We start from the raw sequence: 23,039 nt of genomic DNA, 5'->3' as shown, positions 1-23,039 counted from the left end.
CCCTCCCTTTGTCCACGTGCTCTCATCGTTCAACACCCGCCTATGAGTGAGAACATGCGGTGTTTGATCTTCTGCTCCTCTGTCAGTTTGCTGAGAATGATGGTTTCCAGGTTCATCCGTTGTGACTTCCCTTTTAGCAAAGGCTGCATCTCTCATGGCGGGGCCCATGCGTTTAGTACTCTGGAACAGTTCACTGCGGCCTGTTAGATCCATTTGGATGTGTGGGAGTTGGCTTATTTTGCAGCACAGCAAACTCAGCTGCTGAAAGGTGGTTCCTCTAAGCTGCAGAGTGCTTCTTTCATTGCGCACAAACATGGCTTCATTGATTTAGGCATTCACTCTTTAGCCCTAAACTATGGTTTAGGGCTCTGAACTACCAGACCTACCAAAGCTTAATTCCTAGAAAAACTTTGGTGTCTTAACTAGGGAGATAGAGGGGTAAAGAAGTAGATAAATAAATGTATATTAATAAATGTATGGCCCTCTCTATATGCCATATGACCTGTATGATCGATATGTGACATATGATATTACCTGTATCTATGAATGCATCCATAGAGACCTGTTACTCCTGGGTGAATTTATTAGAAGCTCTGTGAAAAAAATGCAGAATAAGGCTTGCCTATCCTCATGCCTTTTTTTCCCTGACACAGTGATTGAATCCATGCGGAGCCTGCTCAGTTAACATACATAGGCTTAGGTATCTTAGGCGTGAGATTCCCATCCTGTTGTCATCATCACAATTGTCCTTCCTTGAATTGTTGTCCCTTTCTCATTCACCTTTCACTACTTTACAATGCTTTCGTTCATTAAAGAGATGACTGTATATGAATTTGTATAATTCTGTTATGTGTGATATTTACATAATACACAGCATATCACAGTACAGTGCAAGGCGTCAGAGAATACAGAATTCAGTTATTCTTACTCTTACAGGACTTTAAAATCCCCACAGATTTAAACTGTCATCTCTACTTCCTTTCCGTTGTTTATAGAAATTAATTCTGATCCAGAAGTATTTTGTAGCAGGCCCTTTGTCCATTAGTACAGAATATGTGTTAAATCCTAAATGTTCTGCCATTTTCTGATAAGAGAGTTTGACCCCAAAGACTTCATGTATTTTGTTAGTCCAGCTGTTGATGAATTTTAAAATTGAAGTTACATTCAAACATATATGTGTATGTTTACATATGTAAAGTATCTACAAGTTAGAGAAAATGATGAACTGATTAGAATTGATTCTAAGCAAAGCTGTTGCATTTTGTCTATTTTAAATGACAATATTCTTATATTTAACAGTCAACATAATTAAAAAACCAGACTTTGAAATATGGTGGATGATATTCCATTTTTGATCCTCCTCAGAAATTCATTTTTCATTTATAGAGGTTATTATGTAAAGATTTGATTTGTATGGGTATATAAATATTTGAATACAGATCCAAATTTATTTGAACCTTAGCACCAAAGAGCAAAAAGGAAATGAAGCACAAAGCCTCGTGGGATAACTGTTATTTCCAGTTTCCAGCAAGGTGAAATACTGTGAAAACAGTTCCTTAAAATATGTTGGACCTTGCAATTCATCCTTACTGGTTTATTAATTTCTCTAAAGTAGTACCTATGCACTAACTAGCTGAGTTAAAGCTCAGGTATTATCAGGAAAACTGTAAGAGTTGTCTCTTTTAAATAGTGTTACTTTTTTGGAGAAAATACTCTTAATCTCAGCTCCCAAAAACGACTTAATAAGATGAGTTTAGTAGTAGAATCCCCGAAAATAGAAGAATCTGAAGATATTTTTAACAACTTGGAAATAAATTGTTAAAACAACTTGAACTTTATCCTTGAACTATTTTTAAAAATTATATTTGAATTGCTTAAATAGGTTTTAAAGTTAATACAGTGATTCTTATTTTCAGTCTAAATTAATCCATCTTTATATGTTTTATATGCCAAGAGATATTATGGACTTATATATACTTTAACAGCCAAATGATATAAGCCTGACCCAAGTTCCAGATCTGCGCCTGGTGCCATTTTCAAACACATTGGACCCTGAGAGAACTTAATCCATCTTGTTCTGGCTGTTAAAAAGATATCTGAGAGGTCAAATTAATTCTAGTAGCCACTAAAAGGTTCTCATTCTTGGTTGATCCTCCTCTCCATCCCTGCCCCGCCCCCCGAGGCAGTTGTTCCCTAAGTTCATCCTGGGCCAGAACAGGTTTTCAGAGGGCTCAGTATGGCCATGAATCTGAATTTTGAGGTTTGGCTACAATAAGGTTCATAATTACCGTAATAAACAAAACAGCCTGGCCTAAATTTTACATATTTTTTGTAAATTTACCTAAAAGAAAACTTACCTTGTCACCTAAAATGTGTGTCTTAGTATGTTTGTATATTTGCCACCGTCTAAGACACTTATTTTGCTGATAAATGTCTTCAGTCTTCTAGTATTACAGTGGATAGAAAGGCCAGAAATTTATGTCAAGAAAGAGGCATATACATAATATATGTGAGAGTTCAGGTGGAATGGGGGAACAAAGAATGCCCCTGACAAAGCAGAAAGATGAGAAAGCAAGCCTGGAGGGGCTTGCTTCCCAGGCCAGACTGCAGAGTTGGATGCTAGGTGATTGAGGAGAGCTGCCCCAGGCCTGGAGACTAGATAGTACAGGGTGTTAGGAACCTGCTGGGAGGGCAGCCTCACCTGAACGGAAAGGCAGAGAGCCTAGAAAGTATCCTGAAGTGAGCAGAGAAGAGCTATAGCTTGGACAGGAGAGTGGAAAGCAATGTGGCCCCTAGGAGTCAAATGAAATATAATAGTATATAAAGTCTTTGTAAGTGACGGCTCAGGACAGCCTGAATGGTGTAACAGGATTATCTATATATAATTTACTGACTTTTTTCTACTTAAGCCATGAGAAAAATGGAAAATGTAGTTGAGGAATTTTAAACGTTGGAGGTTGTGTTCTATGGACAGTGAGTGCCCTGTGAAAGAAGGGCATTGCAAAGATGGATGGGTTGTTTCTCAGTTACCATCTTTAAAGGCAGACAGCAGAAATCAACCATCACAGACGACCCGATGACCAATTTGGACTCCTTTTCATTACCCAGGAAGCAAATTGGAGACAGTTGCAACCAACCGTTGAAGAAATACCTAACATCCCACCATAGTTCTGGGCTCCATAGGATTGTTTAGTTCCTCCTTAATGTATTTGCCAGAACTCCAGAAACAGTCATCTTAGGACTTAAGAGCTCTCTGTGACCTGCATAGATTCTTGGTCCTCAGTGGCTCCTGTTGACTGATGCTTTTAGGTTGCACAAAAGCCGTAAGGAACATGTTGGGCAGTGTGCTCAAAGTGGTCTTCCAGTTGTTCATATGTTATTTTCTCAATGTTGGGAGATGGGACCGGAATCCACCTGCAGGCCTCCTGTGAGAAAGTTACGATTGCCTAATTGCACCTGTAGACAAAGACACCATCCCTCCAACCCCTGGGGGCGGGGCGGGGGGGAGCGGGGCTCATCTGCCCATGGACAGTATCAGTAGAACAAAGACTTGAGACAAAGCAGGATTTGGAAAGATTGGTTTCCTTACCTCAACTACCCAGACTAGAGAGTATGTTTTATTTTGCCAGCATAAAATAGTCGAGCATTTCCTGGATCCTGGTTATGGAACATTAGAACAGCTAATTAGGATAGCCCAGTGGAAAACAGATTCCATAGCAAATAAATTAGGGAAACACAGCATTGTAGATCCTTTTTCGGAGTTCTGCAGTGCACATGATCATATTAAAAAGCTCTGAGAAGCCTTTTGATAAAAGAAAGTGGTTTCACTGCATCTTATTCACTGTGGCACCACATTCATTTGACTTTGGACCTAATTTTCCTTAAATATCTATTAACATTCCTTGGAACTCAGTGTTAAAAGATCAGGAGCTAGGAGTTAGATCCTGAGAGAGGGGATACAGACTGACTGACAGGAAAAGGATAAAACCACCAAAGACGTGTTTTGTCTACCTCTCAGTTTGAGCTAAGAAATTTTTAGGTGGTTTTAGCCTTTGCCTTGTGACTCTTTAGCAGCTTTTTTGAGGGTCACTAGTGAAGCCTATTAAGACTACCACGCCTGGAAAGGGCTGTATTTTTTGTTATTAAATCCTTACATTGGGTGCTTAGTTTTTTAATTCAGTTGAAGAATAATAAATTTGGTCTAATTATGAGCAAACCTTTTTTTTTTTTTTTTTTTTTTTTTGAGTTTCACTCATGTTACCCAGGCTGGAGTGAGATGGAGTTGCTCTGTCTCCTAGGCTAGAGTGCAGTAGCATGATCTTGGCTTACTGCAACCCCCCACCCCCTTGGGCTCAAGTGATTCTTCTACCTCAGCCTCCCAAGTAGCTGGGACTACAGGCTTGCGCCACCATGCCTGGCTAATTTTTGTATTTTTAGTAGAGACAGGGGTTTCACCATATTGGCCAGGCTGGTCTTGAACTCCTGACCTCGTGATCTGCCCACCTCAGCCTCCCAAAGTGCTGGGATTACAGGCATGAGCTACTGTACCTGGCCGAGCAAACCAGTTTGATTTGGAGCATATCATTCTTTTAAACTTTAAAAATACATTTGGTAAAGATATCCAGGTTACCAAGTTATTTTTGGCTTATCAGTATATAATATAGTAACTATATATAAATGATTGCTTTAAGAAGGTAATTCTGAAATTTTGTTGGCCATGTTACCAAGCAGTTTTTTAACAGCCCAGTGATAATCTTTAAGCACGATTTTTTATGTCTGAATTAATGACATGTCACTGAATAGAAAGCACAAATATTTTAAAAGGTTTCCAAAACATTATTTGCTCCCTCAGGAATAAAGGCATTTGAAAACACCATTAGAGGATCTCCTCCCTCAGATTTCTCCTTCCCAAAAAGATTTTTTAAATTTCTGTGTTATTGATTAATATGGCTTATTTTCATCCACAGAGGCCAGCAAGCTTGTCATGTCCTATGTGGCAGCTGTTTGTGGAAAAGGAGCAGAAGTTAATCAAGTTAAAGAACAGCTTTTGCAGTCCAACCCGGTCCTGGAAGGTAGGATGCATTATGTACATTAAGTTGGTGTGACTCGAACAGCAGATTCAGTTATCCAGGTGCTTTGAGTACCTAGTCTGCTGGAAGGTATTCTGGGAGGGAAGGGGAAGGAAGAAATTTAGGCCAAGACCTGCTGAGCAAATAAGCTGTGTTCTAGAACCTCTTGGCCTAAGTATTTAGCAGAATAGTTTCCTAATGTAAAATGAACTTTCCTACTTAATCACTTTTCCCCACTCTTTTTTTATTTGAATTACTTAAATTTTGATTTAAAATAATCAACCGATTATTTGCACTTGATGGTGCAGTGCTATTTTATTATTCAGGATAACATTGGTGGCTGATTATTTTTGTTGTTAGGGAAATGAGGGCTCAGCCAGAGAAACACTTAAGAACCCATCTTTTCCAGGGCCATAGAAAGCCTATACCTGACTGGAGAGTACACAGATTCTCTGTTTAGCTCTCTGTATTAGTCAGCTTGGAGTGCCATAACAAAGTGCACAGACTGGGTCGCTTAAACAACGGAAACTTAATTTCTCAAACCTCTAGAGGCTAGAAGTTCAAGACCAAGATCCTGGCCAGGTAGGTTTCATTCTGAGGCCTCTTCTCTTGGCTTGTAGGTGGCTGCCATCTTGCTGTATACTCATGTGACCTTTTCATTGTGCTTGAGTGGGGAGACGAGAGCAAACTCTCTGTTATCTCTTCTCAAAAGACCACCAGTTCCATCCTGAGAGCCTCACCCCTCATGACCGCATCTCACCTTGATTCCTTCCAAAGGCCCCACCTCCCAATGCTAGGTTTTTAAGGGGTAGGGCTTCAACATATGAATTTTGCGAGGAGGTAAGCATTCAGCCCATAACATCATCAGAAAACAAAGGCAGAAATGAGTTTCCTTAATGCCATGGAGAATGGCATACAATATCAGTATGAACTACCTTGGCACAGGAAACAGTATATCAAAGTCTTTCCCTATTGATGGCAAGTCATTAAACTTGCTTGATGGCCAGGCACAGTGGCTCACACCTGTAATCCCAGCACTTTGGGAGGCTGAGGCAGGCAGATCACTTGAGGTCAGGAGTTTGAGATTAGCCTTGCCAACATGGTGAAACCCCTTCCTTCTCTACTAAAAATACAAAAATTAGCTGGGCATGGTGGCATACATCTGTAATCCCAGCTACTCAGGAGATTGAGACATTAGAATCACTTGAGTCTGAGAGGCAGAGGTTGCAGTGAGCTGAGATCAAGCCACTGCACTCCAGCGTGAGCAACGGAGGAATACTGTGTCTCAAACAGACAAAAGAAAAAAACCTTGTTTTGTATTATATGCAAGAGAGGGAGACTGTCTAAAAAAAATGCTTTATAATGTAAACACGTCTGTACTGTCACTTAACATATTTGTTGTGATGGGGTAGGGTTTCTCAGCCTCAGCACTATTGTACTGCTTACATGCTGCTGTGGAAGGATGTCCTGTGCATTGTAGGATGACCTGTCCTGTGCACCTCTGACCTCTGTTAGCTGCCAGTTGCACCTCTGCTCCTAGTTGTGACAGTTGAAAGTATCTCCAGACATTGCCAGATGTCCCTTGGGGAATCAGAACCACCCCTGATTAGAATCTCTGGGCTAGATAAGTAGTTTGGTGGAACCTTTTGGTCCAAGTCATGGAAGGATGACATTCAACACAGATTAAAGCAGAACTGCTTTAGGGTAGTTTTTCCCCCAGTGTGGAGAGTTAAAACCCTGCCCTGTTGTTGTTTGTACCCAGGCCCAACCTCTCCTGCCCTTTCAGAGAGGCTCCTGAACACTGAGCATTCACTGTGACCCCAAGACACACTTCCATGCTTCAGTTTCACCATTACAAGGAGCCATGCAGCTGTATCCCCAGTTAGTAGCATAAGAGAGAAATGAAGACAAATAATCTATTATGCTGTTTTTGATCTTTCCTCCATTTCAGTACCTTAATAATGAAGCTATTATGGAAAGTGGTATCTCTCAATTTAATTGTTCCAATATTTGAATTTTTATTGTCTTTTGCTTTTAAGTTAAGGTGCTATATTTGCTGTATGTCTCTATATGCTTATTTTAAGAATTCTGTGATGTAAAGGAGAAATGCTGAGGAATGCTGTCGCCTGCATCTGTGACTAGAATCTGGCTGTTTATTCAGTGGTATTTGGATCTAGGCTCCAGTGCAGGAAATGGAAGAAATATCCACTGTGGGCATGCATTATCTTTTATGGGAATGCTTTACTTTTTAACTGGAGCTGCCACTGTAAATGAATGCTTAGAACAATGAACTTAAAAAAAAAAACCAATTGAGGAATGTGTCTCAAGTGTTCTATAATGGAACACTTGCTTTTTATTCTGTGGCTCATAATAAAAGACTTTAGTGTTTAGGGTTGTGTTTAGTAATGTGCAACTCAGATTTGTTTGATGAAAAGATGGTTTATGGCTTGCAAATAGCACCCTGAATAAAGTTTCTTTGAAGCAATTCCTTCACTTGCCCCTGACCTTCAAGCCACAATAAACTGTCCTTTATGCATCAGCATCTCTAGTTGGACTTGGGGCTGTGCAAGTTAGCTAACTTGGCAGCCCTGCTTGTTCACACCCACCACAAAAGACTAGCCTGTGAAAACACAAGAAATGTCATAGTCTTCATGATAACTGGGTCAATACACACCATTATCAAAGTTGCATTCATGAAAGCCTTTTAACTGGTGGTGGATATGGGATAAGAACAGGAACCTCTCCAGCAAGCATCCTTTTTGAGTATTTTTAGTGTGCAGATTTCTTCACTCTGTATAGCATCTCAGCTCATCTTCTCTGGTAGACAGAATTTGCTCCCAGGGATCTACCAAACCATACTCAGTCCAAGCACCATCTCTAAGGCAAAGAACTTTGCCTTTGTTGACTTTGTAAATGTTGTAAATGTTTGTAAATGTTAGCTTGAGCAACTATTTTTTAAGAATCAAAAACACAAAAAAAACACCCCACACAAAATAAAATGCATCGGTGTGGCTGCTGAATTACCACAGTTAACATATGTTGGTATACACCCTCACTCCTTGATCAGGTGACTTCTTTCAAAACTCGGACCAGATTTTAGCCCACAGTTCTCGTTTGAACATTCAATAGTCTAATCTGCTCCCTGTTTAATTTGAAGAAGTTATGGAGAGTTCCAGAAATTTGATGCCTAACCTCTGACTCCAAAAGTTTTTTCCTGTTCACCACATCGTCATGCTAGCTGCCATGTGGCCTCTGGATCCCAATAACAGACTGGGCGGGTGGGAGGCTTGGTAGAAACGGGGATCTCATGCCCATCTCAGACCCATTGAACCTGAGTCTGCACGTAAAGATGGGCAGGGCGGGTCTTTCAGAGCATCAAACAGGGATTGCCTCTACTTGTACGATTTGTATTTATGCTGCTTAATCTTCTGCTACCATGGCCCAGGTTAATTTGCTCCTATCTTGTGCATTGGTTTGGTGAAAAAAAAATCCTTTTACCATATGACTCCATGCTATTCCCTGTGTTAAACAGAAGCATTGTGTGCCTGGAGCAGTGTCAGCCACATGGTTCTTAAATGCCCTCCTTTAAAGGGAGTCCTGGGTATGCCTCCAGGAAACAGCTGAGATTGGAACATTTGTATTTTGCATTTTGGGCCAAATTGTTTTTCTTTATTGCCTGGAAAGTTTCACCTAGGTCTGATGTACATAAACTGATGAGAAACCGTGTGGTACTTTTAGCCTGTTAGAAATGACTGTTGTTTCCAAATTTCTCACTCTTCCTGTATAATTAATCATATTTAAATAGCTTTATTTTAAAATTAAACAATTTAAAGGTTCCATTTCCCATGATCTGGAAACTTCAAGTTCCATAAAGACTTTGATAATAAGAAGTAATCTCTGAAATAACCTGATTCAGTGATGATAATCATAGAAGAGCGTAAAGCCTTGCTTCCTGGTCGCTCACTCGACTACTCTACGTGTTAAAAGGTGTTAAATTAGATGAGATTAAGTTTACAGTAATACTTAAAAAAATTCCATGAATCATAGGAATGATTCTCTTTTCCTACGAACTTGTGAGACATGGAAGTTTAGCAACTTGCTGAGACTTCTGCTAGGTATATTTCTATGGAAGTTTTGGACAGAAATATCATCGCTACAAGTTGTGTTTTCCAAAAATCATAGATTTCAAATACTGTATTTGCTTTATCTTTCTGTTTGAGATTATTTTTTTCTTAACTATACATCTGTTTCTTTCCTACTAGCTTTTGGAAATGCCAAAACTGTAAGGAATGACAACTCCTCTAGATTTGTAAGTATTTGTATAAGCATAAGTGTTAACACTAATATTTAGCTCATGTATGTTTAAACAACCAGTAGATGTTTAATATTTCTTAATACACACATTTTTAAAATAAGAGGAACATCATCTCTATTGAGACACAAACTTCTATAAGGACTCTTGGTTTCTGGAATTTTCCTTTTGAATTCTTTTTGAAGTAACAAGCTATTTTTATCATGTTTTCTTGACGTCTTCTATCATAAAATCCCATAAGCAATTTAAATGAGGCTATTTAGAGTAACACTTATCTGAGTTTTGGTATTTAGAAATCAAGAATCAGAAATTAAGCAAAGAGAAAGATAAACTGGGTGTCAAGTTTGCGGTTAGGGTGTACCCTATAGCCCTTGTCCCTTATTTAGCGGGTCCAGAAAGGATGGCGTGTATTTTAAAACTTAGTGGAGTTAAAGTCCATGGGCTTGGCAACAGATGCAAACATGTGGGGCGGATGTGGGGCCGTGGAGTAGAATTGAATAATAAAAACCGAATCTAATTGGTGTTTTGAGCTTGATTGAGTTGGAAAATGCTCCTTCTGCCGACAGGCTCTGTCTCTCTAGCCTTGTCCCGCACTACTCCCTCGCCTGTGCCTTGCATGTTGACGCAGTGGGCTCCTCCAGCGGGGCCATGCTTTTTGGTGCCTCTGCCCTTTACAAAGACACAGCTGCCTGGATACTGCTGCGGGAATGTTGAGTCTGATGGTGGTGTTTTGAAATTGATGTATACATTTTTATAATAAATATCATTTGTTTTATGAACTGTCTTCTCACATACGTTACTGACTGCCACCAGACACAATTTTGATGATTTTTTATACCTCCTAACCTGAGACGCTTCCTGACTTTTCTCCCCCTTCTTCTTTTAGATCCCTTTTGGGTCTTTCCTTCTTAAGGTTATTTTGTGCTTAAGGCAGGACAGTGACCTCAGATGGAGATAGTTTTTAGAAAATGACAGGCTAAATAAGGTTCCTAATTCCAAGGCTGTGAATTATTTCATCAGATTAGCCCCTTAAGTTGTTATAACTGATTTGATCCGTGCCTTTTCCTGTTGTGGTAACATGGCTAATCTCATTACACAAATAGAAGTGAAGTGTGAGCGATAGAAGTAATTCCAGTGATCAAGCTTCTTTATGCGATAGAGATTTTATTTTTGCTGTTTGCAAATTATATGCACACACAGTTTTTAATATTTGCAAATATATTTAGTCTATAGACCATAAAAATGTAGAAACCCATGTTGCTTAAAAGGCTATTACTACTTAGTGATATTGGAAATCTAGTGAAAGGCTTGGCAGGTCATTTGGCTTATTAAGTAACTTCAGGAAAATCCTATTATAACAAGGGTATTAGGATATGAGATTAATACCTGATTATAGACTAAATCATTTCATGCCCAGTTTTTAGCAATTTCTCTGCTTTGTGGACTGTGACTTGACTAGTAATATACCCATGTTTTAATTTTATAGCAGGACTCTACTGTATTTAAGGTTACTACTGTACATAACAGTGGTTTATATACTTGTGCTCCGGGGAAATTGTAATTTATTTTCCTTGCAAACCAGTCTGTACTGGTCTGGTTAACCTAGAATGAATTCCTTGGCCTCTTCACTGAGCAGTCTGATAGACCCTGCCATGTTCTAGTTAATGCTTGCTCATCATAGCTGACGTTTTGAACCTGCATTCCCACGGAGATGCCTCACAGTGTCCCCTCCCCACCACAGTAGCTCTAGTTTGACATATTGAGCTATTTCTGAGTGGACTAGTGACAAGATCAGAACCCAGCTTTTGGCAGGTAATCAGGAAGTGGCTGAGTGGGAGGAGTGTCATTTCACTATCTACCGAATGCTCAGGCTGGCCACTCGTTGCTTTGTCCCTGGCTGGCCTCCTTTTTCATTCTCTTCAGTGTTTATTCTACTCTCCTCAAACCTCCTATTTTTTTACTCGCAGCTCATGCTATTACGCCTACTTCACAGAAATCACCATCGTCATCAGAGAGGTCCTCAAACTGAGTTAATCCTGCTCCCTGGTGCCTGACCTATACCTATGTCTACGTACACTCCTGTCGCCTCCTGTGGCCAGGGACCATCTTCTATCAGAACGATCCCCTCTTAACATGGTCAACCTTTGTCTCCTTTGACAGAGTAACCATTCCTCCCCTCCTTTGTAGCTGCTTTGCCTCCTGGGACCCCACCTTCATGGAGGGCCTCACTGTCTACTCAGTGGCCTGGGCTATGTGACTGGACTTTTTTTTATCCTCTCTCATCTCCTATATCCAGCCTAGACCTATTACTGTGGCACTCTGGATAGCTCTCAATTTTACTTTTCTCTTTGGCTACTCCTGCTTAAAGCTACCAGCATTTCTTCCCTAATCCCTGGAGCCACCTCCTGCCAGCTCCATGTACTCTTGCTTCTTCCCTGTTCATTCCACTTTAGCCAGGGAAATCTTGTAAATAAGCAGGTTTGATCATGGCATCCTTGTTTAGGAGCCTTTAAGGACATGACTTTGCTGTGACGAGAATATCTCAAAGTAATCATGTACTCCAACTTCCCTCTCCAGCCTTGTTTCCCACTCATCATCCTCAAGGTTGCCAATTCTTATGCCTACTCCTTCCTGGTCTCCTGCCTGCTTGCCCGCCTCACTTCTGCTGATACTTTGCAATTAAGGTGGGGCAGATTTCTTGCTCTCCCTTTGTGCCTGCTTCTTTGGCATAGTGCCAGGACCCACTGTAGGACTAATCCTCCTACACTGGAATGCCCTGTTGACCTGTCTCAATTCCCCACTAGACAGTAAGCTCCTTGAAGGCAGGAACAATGCCTTGCTTTCACTCGTGCCTACTTCAGCTTTCAGGATGTGGTTGGTGGACATACCCTTATGAATAAGTGCAGACCTAAAAGGGTAGATGACCCATGATGATGAAAAAAGAGAAGGTGCAGGAGCATGCAGAAGCTGATAAAAAGGCACAAATTGCATTGTTGACCAAGTTCCATGTGATCATATTCCTTTTCCCTTACCACCACTTTGAAAATTAATGAGTTAAAGTAATTCTTAGGACATGAAACGAAACCAAAGACATTACTTATTAGATCAACACACACTTTTCCAAACAAGAAACAGCTGTCATGGTTATTCTCTTATACTTGTTACTCTTTAACTAGGCAATTATAGACCAGTTCTGTAACAATCAGAGTATTAAATTCCATGTGTGTTTCTGTGTGTTTAAGATACCATCTGTAAAGTGTAAAATGAACCTGCGTTATATATTGCTATTATAATCTGGGTGAAAAGCCAAAAAAAGTAATAATGATCAGTCTGATTCTGATCTGTTCATAACATATAACCTTGTATTTGATATGAATAGATATAAAAACAGATCTCTGGATGTTTCATTTCATCTACCAACATGTTTCTAGGTTCCTAGCAATGGCTTAAAACATATTCTGCCAACAAAAAAAGACTATCTTCCCAAGCAGTGTATATACAAGGATAACTTATTTTTCTCTGTTTTTATTTTTGAATTGAGTACATATCATCCAGAAGTTTGAAAGATATCTGAAATGGAAAAGTCACATGATGGCTGAGAAGACTTGTTCCTAAATTAGCAGTGGGTTATATTAGCTTTGAACTAAGGGGGTATTTAGTATGAATTATTTATGGAGTCATGTTGTTTTGCGTCGTGGTTATATAAACTCTTTCTTAATTACATTTAAACAAATGTATAAAAATAAGGGCTTAGTATGCTATTCTCTAAGAAGTACACTGAGTGAATATTTTGAGGTGAAGTAGAAAACTCACAAAATCTTTCTTTGGCAGGGCAAATATATGGATATTGAATTTGACTTTAAAGGCGACCCGCTAGGAGGAGTAATAAGTAACTGTGAGTATTTTTCTTAAGTCCTTGTAAAGAAGTTCAGAATACTGAAACATATATTTATAGTTTTAGAATGGTTTAGATACTTGTGCCTTTGAGGTATAAGAATATGTTTCCTTGCTTTATATTTAGACTTTAAGCTTTGCATTTCAGATTGTTTTATAATATAATTCATAAATCTTTTTAAAAAATCACTTAAAATATTTACCTTGGAAAAGCTTTTTAGAAGTTTTCTAAGTAAATAAATTTGTCCTACTGTTTTTTATATTCTATAGGTCTTTTTGAAATCCTATGGGTCTTTAAAGGCAATCCAGTATGAAAAAAGATCCTCTAAGGGTTATTTTCTTTAACAAAATGTATATGATAAAAGCCAAACTATAAATAATTGGTTTTAAATTAATAATTTTTGGTACTTATCCAATAAAAGGAGTAGGCCTGTACTTCAAATCTTATTTTGAGAAGCTTTGTTTCTTTTCCAGTGTATTTATGTAATTGAAATGTGATATACTTGTTAGACAAAACAGATTCTTTAATATTCTTTAGATATGATTTGTGACTGTGGAAATGAAATATTCTATGTGAAAGGTTAAAAAAACACACACACACACACACACACACAAGCAGATGAGGTCTGCTCATACTAGCCCAGGTTCAGAGTTTTCTAAAGTCGGTGTATGAACGCCACAGAGGGTTTTCAGTGTCTCTCATAAAAAGGCAGTATTGGCAGTGCTTTGGAGCTGTGGTGCCCACGGCACAACCCTGTTGTCCCTACTCCTCTTGGCTCGTGGTTGATTAGTTTGGATGACGTAAGATGATGACTCAGGGCTTTGTGCACCCCCAGCCACAGTCTGGTTATCCTCTTGAGTTTTCTGGGTTTTTTGAGGACCATAGGACTGAACCTTCTCCTGCCCCTGCCTGCCTCACCATCTCATGGTGCTATTGGGATTATTAGAATAAAAAAGTTGAAGTTTAGACTTTAAAAAAGGAGAAGAGCTAACTGAAGTACCCAAAGTGTGTGTGTTTATTTTTCTCATAACAATGACATTTTGTCTTCAAAGGAAATTTTTGTGCTGAACCCAAAAGATGGCACAGGTTAAATGAGACCTGATGTGGTTGAAGAGGCGGTGGGTAGCCCGGAATCCTGGCACTCTCAGATGCTACTGAGATCTTCCTGACTGGCCCTAGCAGAAGAATGCCATTTGAAAGTTATTATTTAGTAATTTGAGCAAACTATGTAACTGATTTAAAAAGAAAATTTTAATCATGATTCAGAGAGTAACCATCTAGGGCTAGAGTTTTCTCATCTTCGAAATAACAGGATTGAATTGGATGAATTCCCATGGTTCTCCCCAGTTCCAGCATTCTGTAGTTCTTAAATAATTTAATTTCTGGCTGGGCACAGTAGCTTATACCTGTAATCTCAGTACTGTGGGAAGCCAAGGTGGGCAAATTGCCCGAGCTCATGAATTCGAGACCAGCCTGGCCAACATGCAAAACCCCCTCCCTGCCAAAAATACAAAAAATTAGCCAGATATGATGGCACAACCAGCTCAGGAGGTTGAGGTAGGAGAATCACTTGAGCCTGGGAGCTGGAGGTTACAGTGAGCCATGATCGAGCCACTGCACTCCAACCTGGGTGACAGAGTGAGACCCTAGCTCAAAACAAAGAAGTTTCCATTTTATTTTTCCCGACTACACACTTTTGTATGCCATATATTGGGATTGTCCATACTTGTAAGAATGGTTACTTATTAGAAAAATGCCTTGAAGAGAAAGTTTTAATATGAATTGAAGTTGAATGGGATAGTGCTACTTAAGTTAAATGATTTCGTACACCAAATATGGGAGTAAAAGTACTCATGCAAACCCTATGTGATGTAACCAAACGCAAAGGATTATGAACTCTGCCAAACTTGTTAGGCTAACTCCTTTTACAATATGTGACAGCTGATCAGAGCTATCCAACCAGTGGCATGCTTCAGTTTTAAGATCACCATTTTAAGGGATGATTATTTATTCTGAATGATATTCCTGAGTCTTTTAGTACTTTCTTTTTGTAGGACAAATTAACTCTAGCCATAATATTAATAAAACATAGTTAAAAAAAATGAGAGTAGGTTTACTATTATTTTCATTACAGAACTTATAGCTAAATATTTTGGAATGATTTAATCAATATTACTCTCAAGGATTCTAGGAAAATAATTCAGGATTACTTTATTATTATAAGGATTAGAAAACAACTTTGGTTTTAAATTTTGAAGTTTTAAGTTCTAAACACAAATGTCTTCTTGTCACCTGATTCTTGCAGTATCCATGGAGAATAAATATTAAACACCCAGTTCTTTTCCAATTAAGATTAATACATCTTCATGAATGGATTTCATATGGTATTTGTTACCATTTGTTCCCACAGTGAAATTATATTGAAATTTGTGGTGGTGGGAACACCATGGCATTTAAGTGTATCCTTTGCTTTGGAGAGAGAAGGAATACATTAGTGGTAAGAGCAGGAAATTTCATCCTGTATAGAGAACTGACTCATAGGTGGTCACTGGGAGTTGCTGCCTTCTGGCAGAAGGGAGTTTAAAGCAATGGATAAACCCACTTGTGTTCTCTCCAAACTGCTAAAAGTTAGCTTCTTGTAGCCTAGAAAAGAAGACAAGATTTGCCATTTTGTAGGAAGTATATTTTGCCTCAATTTCCAGCCGCTGTCTGGTGAAAGCATAGATTGTCATTGGCTAAAACCCTTAACCTTGAAAAAGGCACAATATCCCTTGAGCCTGTTGTGTACCCCGGAAGTGGAAAAGAAAGCCCAGCAACTTCTCTCTCTTTTTCTAAAAGAGACAATTTAAGTCTGGAAGTCACTTAAAAATTACATATCCCTGAGGTTAGTGTCATTAAGAGACGTATCAAAATAGAAGATGGTAAAACATTTGCTTCAGTAGAGAAGATAAAATACAGAAGTACATCCAAATGTTTAGATGATAAAAAATAATAGTTATCTTACTTTGTTAAGGTTTGTTGGTCTCATTTATGTTTTTGTATTTGGGGATTTTGCATCTAGTGTTACGAACTGGAAACTTTTGGAATCCAGTTTTTGAAATTAATATCATAGGCATTTGGTGTCAGTTTAGACATTGGAGAACATATGGTACAAGTCGCAAAGGATTCTGTCTTCTGAAAGAATGCCACAGAGAAATGCATGCTGTGAAGAAACTGTTATTTTAGATGTGCATACTATGGACAAGAGATGTGGTTGTCTTGTTCACATGACCATATCAAGAGCCTAGTGTAAGACCTGACACAATAGGTGTGTAAGTGCAAACACGGGCAGGCTCTGTCTCTTTTCCTTGTCCATTATTTGGGGCATATCTTTTGCAACTCTTGTTGGTTTATCATGTGGTTTCCAACGTCTAAACAAAAAGACAGCAAATTACTTCATTCTCTGTGCCTCCATTTCTTCACTTCGAAAGGAGAATAACAGTAGGACCGATTGCATAGGTTTTCCTGAGGTATAAAATATTAGTAGTATCTAAAGCACTTGTAATGGTGCCTGGTACATAGTGAATACGCAACAAATATTTGCTTTTTTCACTACAGCTATTTGTTTATTGTCTCTAGCCTTTCACCAAATACATGCTCTATAAGGACCGAGCCTTAGTCTGGTTCGTTACTCACTGAATGACCCCAACTAAAATAGTGTTGAATTAATTAAATGAATTATTTAATGATCACAAGTAATTATGTACAGCTGAGAATTTTGTTGAGAAATGAAGCTTCTGCTTTATTGGAAAATTTGTCTGAATATTCTGTGCTAATCATTTAGATTTCCTAAATCTCAGAAAAGCAAACAAAATTATTGGCAGTCAGACTTCCCCTGTTACTTTTGTTCAGCTTGAAAAGAAAAAATTTGCTAATTATGAAGGGAGGCAAATCCTGTGATTGGCCTATGTTCCAGTTATTCTTACCCGACAACCTCCCACCCCGGCCCCAATCTCAAACTTAGTAGAGGGTACAAGAAGTTTGGGTGTTTCACAGTATTACAACTAGGTTCTGACAGGAAAGTAACATCCTGGCAACCGGTGTTCCAAGAGGTTGAGGAGGAAGCCTGAAGTAGCCTGGGAAAGCGTATGGCATGTCACTTCTACTCTCTGGTCACAGTGGGTACCGGCTTGCACAGTTTCAGGGGCAGTGACACAGATCATACCTCTCAACAGAAAGAGTGTCAAACCATTTGTAATCATTTTATTTTAGACAGCCGCTGTCTGATACATTGTTTCCAGCAGTAGCACAATAATTTCTCACCCTGTGTCCACACCCTTGATTAGTCCCCTCTCTCACTGACTCAAGGCTTGGCTGCGAGATTTATTTTGATCAATGGAACAATTAGCAAATATTGCACAACCAGATACTTGAGGAATGTTTATGTATTGGAGTTTGTCCTCTCTTGCTGATCTTGGGAATTCACTATGACCACCATGTGAATGAGCCTGGATTAGTCTGCTGGATGAGAAGAGACACATGGAATGAACTACTGGACGTATAAATGAGGACATCGTAGTCCAGACGGCTGCCAGCCAGTCTGCCCACAGACAGCCAACCTATGACCAAGCTCAGCAGAGATGAGCCAAGCTGGCTCAGGCTAGAACTGTATAGCTGACACTCACAATCATGAGCTAATTAATGGTATAGTTTTAAGCTGCTGAGTTTTGGGATAATTTGTTATGCAGCAAAAACCAACTGATACAGGGTTGTAATTGATAATATATCCTTTCCTTCATCCAGTTTGGAAGCACTTGTAAAATAGACACAAGAATCAAGCTGGAGAGGAAGTGGCTTTATTGCTTTTAAAGGCAGGGTTGAGGAAAGTGGGTTTTGGTTTATCACCCAAGTAGGTTTGCTTGTAGTCCTCTGGCACCTTGGTAGTGAGGCAGTGATTGACAACACAGAGCAACTGCTGGCCTCTCCTTGTGTGCATTGCCCCATCTGTCTTACAGCCGTGAGGAGTGGAGCCAGATGTGTGCATGGTGTGGGGAATCCGGAGAGCTGAGCCCTCTGCATGGCCCTTTCCTTCTGCAAACCTCATTGCTCAGTGAAGCCTTTCCTCTAGTCATGGGGAGGAGTGAGTAAGGGGCCAGCAGGCTAGGGGAGTTACTCAAGGAGACCCTTCCATACGGAAACATAAAGCAGAAGGAAAAGGCCACCCTCCTCACAGTGGAGGTGGAGGATGGAGCAGGTTACTGTGGATTGCTTTGTTTTTTCACATTTCTTTTGAATTTATGACACAATTGGCTTATACTTTTATGTGCTGTCTATCTCATGGCATATTGTTTAATCTGTGTGTGTGCTGCATTCATGCCATTTTGTAGGGTATGGATTGTGGTTTTACTCTTAAATTGTTTGAGATTTACAGCTTTGTTCTTCTTTTATATCATATATTTGATTTTATTGATGGAAAGTCATCAATAAAAGATATGAAACTGCCTATTAGAACACTTCCTAAAGGAAACTCTGATCAGTTTTCTGGGAATATGTGTATTGAGGTGAAACAGAAGACTCCCTGTGTATGAGTCAATGGCTGACCCTGTCAATAGCTAGTGGATATTTACTAATAAAGTGTCTGTTTTTAATCTGCCTTTTTAGGGTCACAAATCAAAAACTAAGATATTACATTGCCTAATTTAGAATACATACAAGGCTGGGCTTTTTTTTTGTTTTTTTTTCCCCCACTTTGAGTTTTAAAGCTCCTAAAGATACAGAAGTAGTCAATCATTGGTTGTGAAGTATCTGTAGCAATACAACTGAAATCTCAAAAGAGCAATTCTGTGATGTGGTAATGGGTGACTTTATATGAAAGTAGATGCTTTCCCGTTATCTTGATTTTACTTTGTTGTTCTTTTTACAAAAATGTGTTTACCATGAAAAAAGACTATGTATTTATCATGAAATGAGACTATATACAAATATTGAATAAGCCAGGTGTTGAAATATATATATAAATTAACCTCAGATGAATGAATGAATTTGTGTTTGTTAGGGTAGTAATCAAGATAGTAAGGACTAGATATCTCATTAATTTTATTTCTTGATTGGATCTAGAATTTTAGATTCAGATACATTCATGAACAAATTTTCTGTTGTTAAACATTAAATTTGCATCAGAAAACAATCTGTTGTGAAAATACATATATCCTATATGTAGAGAACAAAATCCTAATAAACAGTAATTAGGCATATAATAAACCAAGTTTTTCTTAGTGCTTTAAAGCCCAAGTTAATTTTTCCTGTACAGACACTGGAAACCCTTTCAAAACTTTAATGCAGGCCAGGCGCGGTGGCTCACGCCTGTAATCTCAGCACTCTGGGAGGCCGAGGTGGGTGGATCACAAGGTCAAGAGATCGAGACCATCCTGGCCAACATGGTGAAACCCCATCTCTACTAAAAAATACAAAAATTAGCTGGACTTGGTGGCGTGCGCCTGTAGTCCCAGCAACTCAGGAGGCTGAGGCAGGTGAATTGCTCAAACCTGGGAGGCAGAGTTTGCAGTGAGCTGAGACCGCGCCACTGTACTCCAGCCTGGTGCCTGGCAGCAGAACAAGACTCTGTCTCAAAACAACAACAACAACAACAACTTTAATGCACTATATCTAGCTATCTTTAATGCTGATTTTATAACTTCAGGATACTAACTTTTGAGTGAAAACTTTAAGTTGATTTCTTAAAATGCTGCAAAGTGCCATGGAGGTGGGGGGAGAATTGTAATGTCTTGGCATACTAGATGCTTTAGATCCCTCAAAGCAAACCTGCAAATAGATGGAGGATCATGTGAGACCAGGGCTGTCGGAGCCCTGAGGTCAACATTTATACCTTTTTTCTTTTACTGTAGTACACGTACACAGTGAATGAATGATTTGTAAAAGATATTTGCCCATTTTAAAAATCTTTGAAATTTGTCATGAGTGAACCTTCTTAGTTGTCAGTCTTGAGGGTTATGTTGTCCATTTTCAGAAAAAGTATAGAATAGATTATAGAATATATATCCCAATATATAAGTAAACATAAGTTCATAATCAGGATTTTCCACTGAAAACTACCATCAGTTATGCCATTCCTTCATGGTTATTTGGTACTTTTTCTTCAGGAGTGATTAAGTAAGACAAGAAGAAGAAGGTCGATAAATTATAGTTGCTTAGATCACTGGCACATGATTGTTGTTTAATGTATCCTTTTGCTTTAATGCAGAGGCATAAATTCACTGAAAGAACCTAAATGCCACTGAGATGCTTTTTTCATAATGCTCATCTTGGAGCAACTGGAGAAGAGGTACAGGGTCTCTGTGGGGCAGTCAGTTTGCGTCGTGGCCTTTCAATCAGGCCTTCATTGTCTTTCTCACCTCACAAGACAAAGCAGATTCTTTCATAATTAGCCTTAATCAAGAATTTAGATCACTTCTTTTTCCAGGAGAGGAGAATATACATAAAATAATGAAGTTTTTATCATGCTATCTAATCCTTCCTCTGTTATATCCCGAAGTATGGGATGTGATTTTTTTTTTTTCTTCCCAACCAATACATGTCTTTTTATTTATTTGTCTGTTAAAAAACTTCATCCTCCAGCAGGGGCAGTCTTAGACTATTTCTTTCACACTTTGGGCCTTGGGGAAGCTGTCTCTGACACACACAGGCATGCATGTTGTGGACTATCTGGTAATGATTCGAACTAGAAAAGCCCCTACATGATGGCCTGGGTCCATGTTGATATTCAGGTGGCGGCCACACAGTGGGGCGGGGAGAAGTTCTGATTCATGTTTCTTTGTCCCTGCCCTCTTAACTTCCACATGAGAATGGCTTAATATGTTTATCTCTTTCCTTAAAATGGAAATTTATGTTAAATTTAATATAAACTTAAATTTGTATCTTGTGAAGAGGATGTAGCAGCATTAGAATATCTGGAATATCTCTTCTGTACTAAATATCTGGTGTCTAATAATAACTCTTCTTTACTAAATCTTGTTAGCAGAGGCTCAATTGATGGTGGTAGAAATAAGTACCTAAGGCAAAAGAGAAGGCTGTGTGAATGTTCTGCTTTGACTTAATTCAGGGGCACTTTTAAGTAAATTAAAGTGATCAGGTGGTGAATCCCTATAGTGAATTGAATTTATGTTCTCTACTTTGAGTAATTATTTGGTTATGGCTTCAAGCTGTTAGATTATGTTGGTGCATGCACATTTAGGGGAAGAAAACCAATAAGGAATGGTCTTAAGCAGGAGTAAATTATTTTGGGGCAAACATTTTCCCTGATTACTTTTCTACCTAGAAGCTTGTGACTTACGAGAAAAGTCATAAAGAAATTGAAATGGGAGGCTCTAGGGTAATAGAGTAAGCATTTTAAGTGGTAAAAGCTTCAACTGCTTTGTAATAAAAGATTCCTCATCTTGTGATGGAGTTGCTTAGGCAAATTCATGTATTTTTCTAAAGTGCAGCATTTTTAAGTGTTTAAGGACATTGCTTTTTTTATGTTTGGAAAATTATATAGAGTGTAAGCATGATACCTAGTCACCCAGAGCTTTGAATGCTGGCTCTGTTGTTTACCAAGACTGGGATGGAGCCTCATTTTCTCATCTGTAATATAGGGATTATAAGACCAACCTCAGTGAAGGTGTTCAGGGTTGAATATGATAAAAAATGAAAAGCACTGAACACATAGCGAAAGGTCAGTGAAAGTTCTCTTTCCACTTCCCCTTTGCACCTTTCCTTTTAAACACACACAGTATTATGTTTCACATTTGAATATGAGAGTCGTTACTGATCATATCAGCGTATGCAGTTCACAAAGTACATATGGCCAACATTCCTTTTCACATCATGCACAAGTGAATATTATTCTTTAACTTGGTGCTGGTGATCTGCTGAATCTTACAGCCATTGCCATTTCTACACTCTGTAATGTCTACAGTCTGTAATGTCTACACTCTGTAATGTCTACACTCTGTAATGTTTCAAAAGGTGCCAAACGTTACACTAGCCAGTGTGTTGCTGTTGCACAGTGTAGCCTGTCACAGGCTTATTGAAGGTGTTACTTCGTGTCTTGGCCTACTAGTTTGCTTTTGTAATGTGATTGTGGAAGTGTTGCCAAACCATTGCTTGTCCTCATTATAAGGTGCCATTATAAGGTGAGAGGACAGCAGCTCACCTCGTCCTCACTCACAAGGGCCTTGGCATTGTGATGTGTGAAGAGAGCTGCTGCTGTTGGTTTGGGTGACAAGAGCAACCAGGATCACGTGTGACTTCTGTAGGCCAAGCGGGAGGTCAGCACGTGTGCAGCTGGGGCTAAGCTTCTTCACAAACAGTCCCTGCCTATAGTGTGTTGGCAGTAGATGATCTGTTTGAAGAAATTTGTGCATGAATGAAGTCAAATATAGCGTTTATTTATTTATTTTTTAATGTAATCAAACCAGTTTCTTCCAAACTTGAGAAATTTCCTATAAAAATTAGCTTTTCAATGAACAATCTACCCATCCCTTGTGAGTTTTTTCTTCTAAAACTGTTACAGGATCCCACAGAAGTTCGGTCACATGATAAGTAAAATTGTACTACATCTTTAACATTACTTATTTAGTCTATCTTCTGCTTTGCATGTCAGATTGTACTTATTAATTGACTGAAACATTCCATTTTTTAGAGATGGTGACTATTACACAATCCTTTTTTCCCTAAGTTATATCCCACTTGTACTTTTCAATCTTTGGGTTTTTTTTTTTTTTTT

The 23,039-nt window shown here is 38.9% G+C and overlaps 1 protein-coding gene across 12 annotated transcripts in view; it reads left to right on the top strand.

The window, feature by feature from the left end:
• MYO1B (myosin IB) overlaps nt 1–23,039 on the top strand; it is a 186,894-nt gene that overhangs the window by 91,718 nt on the left and 72,137 nt on the right. For all 12 annotated transcript variants that reach the window (XM_017500671.2, XM_037728546.1, XM_037728545.1 and 9 more), the window contains exons 5-7: nt 4,968–5,072; nt 9,332–9,378; nt 13,213–13,276. In XM_017500671.2, the coding sequence (XP_017356160.1) occupies nt 4,968–5,072; nt 9,332–9,378; nt 13,213–13,276 (216 nt within the window). The remainder of the gene's footprint in view (nt 1–4,967; nt 5,073–9,331; nt 9,379–13,212; nt 13,277–23,039) is intronic.

The sequence above is a fragment of the Cebus imitator genome, unplaced genomic scaffold (assembly GCF_001604975.1).
Source record: "Cebus imitator isolate Cc_AM_T3 unplaced genomic scaffold, Cebus_imitator-1.0 Scaffold268, whole genome shotgun sequence".
NCBI lineage: Eukaryota > Metazoa > Chordata > Mammalia > Primates > Cebidae > Cebus > Cebus imitator.
The sequence above is the reverse complement of the archived record's forward strand: the minus strand, read 5'-3'. Positions and strand labels throughout refer to the sequence as shown.